Source organism: Osmerus mordax, chromosome 20 (genome assembly GCF_038355195.1).
Source record: "Osmerus mordax isolate fOsmMor3 chromosome 20, fOsmMor3.pri, whole genome shotgun sequence".
In the NCBI taxonomy this organism is placed as follows: Eukaryota; Metazoa; Chordata; class Actinopteri; order Osmeriformes; family Osmeridae; genus Osmerus; species Osmerus mordax.
Window position 1 is genome coordinate 6,080,824 of NC_090069.1, and position 7,322 is coordinate 6,088,145.

At 42.5% G+C, this 7,322-nt stretch overlaps 1 protein-coding gene across 1 annotated transcript; it reads left to right on the top strand.

Annotated features, from left to right (window-relative positions):
- The first annotated feature begins 4,686 nt into the window (after nt 1-4,686).
- Nucleotides 4,687-6,802, top strand: zbtb43 (zinc finger and BTB domain containing 43). The gene is made up of 2 exons (XM_067258651.1): nt 4,687-4,741; nt 5,347-6,802. The coding sequence occupies exon 2, from the start codon at nt 5,357-5,359 to the stop codon at nt 6,800-6,802; it is 1,446 nt and encodes a 481-aa protein (XP_067114752.1). The 5' UTR covers nt 4,687-4,741; nt 5,347-5,356.
- Nucleotides 6,803-7,322: the final 520 nt, after the last annotated feature.

Below are 7,322 nucleotides of genomic sequence, written 5' to 3' on the forward strand. Positions count from 1 at the left end.
GTCCATCTTCTTCTTGTAATATCTTCTTTCTCTTTCCTCACTGAACCTATGAGAACCTATGCATGTTTTGGCCAATATGTGCTGTAGTTGTCCTCCTGAAAGAAAGGTGGAGCTCTCTCAGTGGGGTGAGAAAATGTATGAGTGTGAGAGATAGCATCTGAATCCAGTTAGCTCTGCTAGCTTGCCCATCTGTAAGCCACCAGGCTTTTCATGTGTTTGGCAAAGAAATGTTTTGGCAGGCATCTCTGTGGCAGGCAGTAGCGTGCTATAGCCTGATGTGCAAGTTTGGACAATGCTGTAAAATCCACAAAATGGCCCCAAGAAACTTCCTCACAGATGCTGTGTGACTGATTGGTGTAACTGTTTGTCCCTTCTTTATTGCAGTACTATATTACCATTACAATTTCTGGGGTTGAGTGGATAGTGAGAGTGATGGCTTTGGTTAATCTGTTGATATAACAGCCTCATAACTGGCAACATTCAGTCATCTTCTTTGTGTTAGTTACTTTCTGAGTCGCTATTTATTCAAAGCCCTAATTTTCGATAAATGCCTGTATACAGTGACCTTTGACCTTCATTTCTTCAGCACCTTCACTGGACTAGAGCAATGTAGCGGAACGGCTGCATCTCTCCTCGGGTCAGGTGGATTTGAAGGCAGCAGTATTAGACTGGAGACTCCATGAAACGGCCCTTTGTTCGATGTGCCTTAGTAGAAAGGACTCGAAATGTGGTTAATAGCTCGGGAAGTGGGCCTAATCTCTGGCCGCCATTACTGCGACCAATATTTGTGGAGATGACAGACTTATCGATGACAAAAGCACAGGTGGAGAAACCTTCCCCTCCCAGACTTTGTTTTGATCTACCCTTAGCTGGAATTGGCATTCCAATGGGGTCCGAGAACTGAGCTCTGGTGTATCCCTCTCTCTTTATGGCGTGCCAGATGTCAGTCAGGTCCTCTCATGACTCAGCTATTACCCCTGCAATTGGGGTTTAATCTGGCAAGAAAACGTGATGGTATCTCTGGAAAAACTGGGGATTAAGCATTACAGAAGTGGGAGATTTAGAAATCATTCATCTGCTAATTTTATTCTTACATTTTGAGAAAAAGTTCTACTGTATGGGATATCAATCTCAATCCAAGAACAGTCTGACCTTGACTTCATCTTGAAGTCTAGATTCAACAGTTTATTTGGCTTTAGTGTCACAGGAATGTGAACACATTGTCACTGGATACAGTACAGTATGTATGCATGGTTTTGCATTTGATCAATAAATCCTCATAAGTTACATAAGTCGGATCATTTTAGCACATGTATTGAGTGCTCCCATTGAACTTTGCACTAAATAACAATCTTTGCATCAACTGCCATGGATCATTTGCTTGATATACATACGGTGTTACAAGGCAGAAGCTCAAATTTGACACCAGCATTCATTTCTCATGGTTTCCCAATACAATTTGGTGTACAGTTTAATGATTGGACAGACCTTTGGTCAGGTGGCACTATGCACCATACTGCTGAGGCACATGGTGGATACTCACAATCCAGTACAAACTGAGAGAAAGTAAATAAAGGAAACCAAGGAAACAAAACCAAATCGATGAAAACCCAGATTAAACAGATCTGGGGAAATGGTAAGAAAATGCACACTGTAAAAGAAATATGGTGACAGAGTAATTGCTTCTAACTCAAATAGTATGTACGTTTGTGTGACAGTTTTCGTACAAACATTACAAGTGTTGTTAGTGCAACACACAACTGTGTCACTTCCATTTATTTTCTTTTGTGAACTGTTCAGTGTTGAATGGCATGACAAGACCTAGATGGCGTGAGGCGTCTCCTCGCCACTGCACGCTAGGCTCAGACTTGTATCGTGCCTTGGAAGTCCCTGTAGTACGCCTCACTGGCTCTGTGTGTGCCATGGACGCTTCAACCTCACACAACCATGTCTGCGGGTGACAGATCCTGAATGCACATCGGAACTGCATATGGAGAGAAGTGGCAATCACCTGCCATTGTGTTCAAAATGTTTATAGATTTTGTTTATTTTACCAAGGTAGATGTTAGCCTTTTGTTTCTCGTGTCAGCACAGATTAGAAGAAGAAGTTCTATCTGTCAACGACAGTGGTGTTTGATTGGGATTACATGTGAAATTCACTCACACGACAGAAGTTGTGTGACAAACTGGGAACAGGGGGAACTAAAGAAGTCCCCTTTTCATCAAGCAATTATGTATCATTGAAAGATTGATAACCTCTCATATGAAACTACTGCTGTAACTATCAAACAAGTATAGTACTGTAGACTTTCACCATGACGCAAGAAAAGCAATAACAAAAACATCATATCGTGAAATGAGTTACATTGTGTCATGTTCAATTTAAATATTCACGCAATAATAAGACTAAACCTTAACAGGAGAAGATAATTGTTTCAATATACAGTCATTTCTGTTTGTATTTATAGCTAAAGAAAATTGGCCTTCTAGCCCCCTCCCCTATCTAACCTCAACACATACATGCACACACAAATATACAATCTAATCCAATCTAGGACTACCATACATCCCATTCAACCCACAGTATCTCTTTCCATCCAATGAATCCAATATTGCATGTGTAATTAAATCAGATTTATTGCTTTTGCAAGTTTGACGGAATTATCTAGCTGCCCTATCAGTCCTTTTCTAGATAGCAAAAGCAATAAAATCTTCAGCACGTTCAGACATTTGGGGCAATCTCATTATAGGCCATGTATATTTCATAAGCTTTGTGGAGGGAAGGCAAAACATACATTCTGCAGGGCTCTTCAAACACAGCCAGAGCTGACCTATGCCTATGCCAAAATGCATAAATTTCTAAATGGACAGATTGAATCATTATATTAGCCTGAATCTTTTTAGCTTTTGGAAAGGCATTTTGGGATAGATAGAAGACAGGGATTACAGAAGCATATTTTGACACTGATGCCATTCATTATTTTAGTAATGATCATTCAAAGTTGTACAGGATTTAATAGTTGTGCGTACCCCCAATGTATATAATCTCAAATCAGTTTAACCCCAAATTATGTTTATCCTTAAGCTTTCCCAAATCAAACCCTTGTCAGGCAATTAAATGCTGCTTTTCAGAGAAGGACACAAAACTAAACACTTGTTTTACAACTGAAATTGGTTGCCAAGATATCTCACACTAAGTTAATAATACCCAAGAACAGATATTAAACTGTTACTACAACCAGCAAAAACCAACAGGCCCAGGTATTACAAATTGCAGAGTCACTAGGAACAAAAGCAACAGAGAGGCACCACAGAAAAGGCACCTGGATAAGCTCAGACCTGTCCCCACTGATCCATGCACCTGCCTTGCACAGGTTCAGCCTGCGAGGTAAGGCCTAAAGAATGTCTGGTCAAGCGAGCTGCACAGACCACAACAAAGCCCCACTTCAGAACAGATTACAACTTTAACAAGAGCCTCTTTGATTGCTCAACTTTGAAAAACATAATCAATATCGAGATCACCTCTCGAGGTCAAGAAAGTATTTTCGGAGTAGGCTACCTTTAGTGGTGTGTGCGTGTTGAATGCTAAAAACCCTTATGGTGGTTACGATAGGCGTCTTGTTGTTGGGCTACTTGCTAAAACACAATGTGATTGAAATGCTGAAAAAATGCTAAAATGCACATGGACATGGAATTATCCCGAACAGATTTGGTAACCTATGAATGATTTCGGAACAAACTCCAGCAGGCCCATTTACCACTGTCGATTCGGGCAGGTGATAACGTACTTTCTTGGTATTGTAAAAGATGCCCACAAAAATAGCTAATTAAATTTATAAAACAAAGAACTACAATGTAGGCCTATAGTATGGTTTCACCGTGTGATTTTCTAGAACCAATGCTATTCTGGGGAATAGTACCCTAATTGTCTGCCTGTTTTGGTGAGGAAGATTGGTAGGCTTGTAAGTTTTTTTGTTTTTTTGGTAGGCTAAGTTTAAGCATGCATTGTGCCGCTGCATCCTTTCATTGCTGTCTGTCAAATATTAGGCCTACTTAATTTAAACGAGACACACCCGAGTAAACACGTAGGCCTACTGATATAGGCCTATGCTCTTGGACTTGCAATATGCAATTTAATTGTCACAAATCCTTTACCAACAACCATTACAGTACATGCAATCTCAAAATGGGATCTAATTGTTTTGAAACCGAGCCTGTAGTGCCATCTGCTGTTCTATAAAATATGAATTCTGTCTTGAAAAAACCCAAACAAACAATATACAGTAGCTTACCAACATAAATTAGTAACCAACGAGGCGATTGTAACATTTAATTAGTAGGCTATTTTGTTTTGAGCTATCTTTTTGATAAACATAATAGCCCTATCCTTTATGTTCATGGAACATAAAGGGAAATAAGTAAACTTATTTTTATTTATTTGAATTTAAAGCATTTATTTATTATTGTGTCATTATAAATGTTTGAATGCAATATTATACGTTATTTCAGAGTTATTCAAATGTTCATAACCATCTGACTTTCTTTTGTCTGTAGAATCTTTAAACCGCCACGTCTGAAAACCTGGCAACCCAGTAACTGGGGGCGTGTTTGTTTACATTGCCTATCACGCGCCATGCGACTCTTTTTTACGTAATGACGCAAGCCAGAAGAATTCCGGTGGAACTCGGAAGAGAAGCGGCTGTATGGTATTTTAAATGAAGAGATAAAAATGAAATCCACGGTTAGACAACTCTATTTTACCACCGTATACGACATCAAGTTAGTTGTCAATGACCAGCCACTCTTGCAAAACAGATTAACAACTTGAATCTAATTATTTCGTTGTGTTCTGTGAATGCTAGCACGTTAGCGCCTAGCGCGCGCAATGAGCTAGCTTGGTCTCAAGCTTCTGCAACACGATTTTTTTTTAACATCGTGTGAATCTCAGGGGAAATGCAATCATGACACTTGAAGTGTTCTTATAACATTCGTTTTATTTAAATGCAAATGAAATAATATATATACATCGTTCCGGATTACTTATCTTCGTTTCCCCAGAATGAAGTGTGAGGTGAACAAATTGTGATGTTCAGCCTGCATTTGGTGGCAGGCTCTCATCCTCGACTGAGCATCTGACACCTCTTGTGTTATGAACCATTGCAATGGCTGCTAGTCAGGTTGCCACTCTTGCTATGTCCGCTTGGAAATGAAGATAATTCATTCATATTATAAAGGATAACCGTTCACTATTTCAGGCTGTATTTGTACAATTAAGATATCCAAGGACTTTAAATAGGCTACACGTAAATCAACATTTAAAGGAAATTAATGCAAATTCTTTTTCAGCTCTAGAACTATGACCACAATGGAGTCTGAGGGGAATGCACTCTGTGTTGAGTTTCCGAACTTTTCCGGTTCACTTTTGCAAAAGCTCAACCAGCAGCGCCAGAGGGGACAACTGTGTGACATCGTTGTGGTGATCCAAGGCCACCAATACCGGGCTCACCGGGCTGTCCTTGCCGCCAGCTCTCCCTACTTCTGTGACCAGGTACTTCTCAAAAACAGTGTCCGCGTTGTTCTACCCGATGTCATGCATGCGTGCGTATTCGAGCGCCTTCTCAATTCCTGCTACACGGGCACGCTCCTCTTACCTGCAGGGGAGGTCGTAGCTTTCCTTACGGCGGCAAGCTTCCTTCAGATGTGGCACGTAGTAGACAAGTGCACTGAGCTCCTGGAGGTAGGAGGCTCCTCTAGCTCTTTAGCATTCAAGTCTGGAGCAGGCCAGGGGGGGTCTGTTTGTGCTATTGGGGCTGAAGACAGACCCTCCCCTGGAGACAGCAGCTACCATAGCCCTGGGGATAACTCCATGGGCCTTGAGCCGAACAGACAAGCAGTGGATGGCTTTGCCAAGATGGAGATGGATCAACTTCTGGAAGGCAGCTTCTCTCCACCTGCTCTGGAGCCCAGTGTCCAGCCTAGTGGTAGCTGCTCCCCACCAGCAGAACCTGAGTGCTCAGGTAGCGAGGTTGCCAGTCAGAATGGAGAGGACGAAGAGCGTGGTGACGGGGCTTTGCAGTACGCTAGACCGACCTATGTCCCGCCAAGCATCATGGGCCACAGGAAGTGGGTCCATGTGAAAGCAGAGAGGCCTGAACGGGAGGATTGTGGTGGCTTGTTTTGTGGGGATGCTGTTGGCACAGACCCAGAAAAGATTAACTTTGGCCGCTCCCAGCCCTCAGCTAGTTCCTTGGATAACAGCATTGATGAAAAACTTGTCGCTCAATTGGAGGAGGAGGGCGTAGATGATGACCGACCTTATGAGGATCCGTTAGACTTCTATGGTACCACCATGGGCTTTTCAACTAATAAGGCTGATGGGACCTCCTTAGACTTGAAGGAAGATGCACTAGAAGGGGGAGCTGGCAGTAGTGGTGGTGGGGAACAAACCTCTGGTAGCCATCAGGAAGATGCGTCTCATTCAGGCTTTGCCTCCGTGGTTTACAAGCTCTACCCCTGTCAGTGTGGCAAGAGCTTCACCCACAAGAGCCAGCGTGACCGCCACATGAGCATGCACCTGGGCTTACGGCCTTATGGCTGTGCGGTGTGCGGCAAGAGCTTCAAGATGAAGCACCACCTTGTGGGCCACATGAAGATCCACACAGGCATCAAGCCGTACGAGTGCAGCCTCTGCTCCAAGAGGTTCATGTGGAGGGATAGCTTTAACCGTCACACCTCCTCCTGCACCAGGACCCACCAGGCTAGAGGTGCAGTTAACGATCAGCCCCCAGCCCAAATGTGCTGATTTTAGACCAGATCCCTTAACCTCATACACCTCCTCACAAACCTTCACCTAGTGGAGGTTGCTCTATTCTGCGGATCCTAGATCATGTTTTGTCTTCAATGAGCAGGCCCCCAGGACCATAGATGGTACATCAGATATTTGATATACAAGATTTGTTTTGCAAATCCAAAGTGTGCCGTATTAGTGTAAATAATGCAAGAGCCTGTCCGTCCAGATGGATTTATCCAAGATCAGGATTCTTGGACCCCGCTTTGCATTTGGATCAGATTTGCTGATGCAAAATCCAAACCTCAGGTCGTAGGATATGGACAGCTACTCCCATGAAACATGAGTGACATGCACATACTTTTCAAAGACTGCGTGATCATGCTTTCTAAGTGGGGTTTGTTTTACCTCAGTATTCACTTAGTCATCAACAGCACAATGGCTAGTCATTATCTGTTATGGTTTCTAAATCATTCTTGGGCCTTTCTTTTTTTGCAAAAAAAGAGAGTATTGTTTTTTAAAGTACCTCCTTTCT

What these genes read in the sequence shown, in the direction of transcription:
- zbtb43 (XM_067258651.1), top strand. Translation starts at nt 5,357, where the DNA reads ATGACCACAATGGAGTCTGAGGGGAATGCACTCTGTGTTGAGTTTCCG.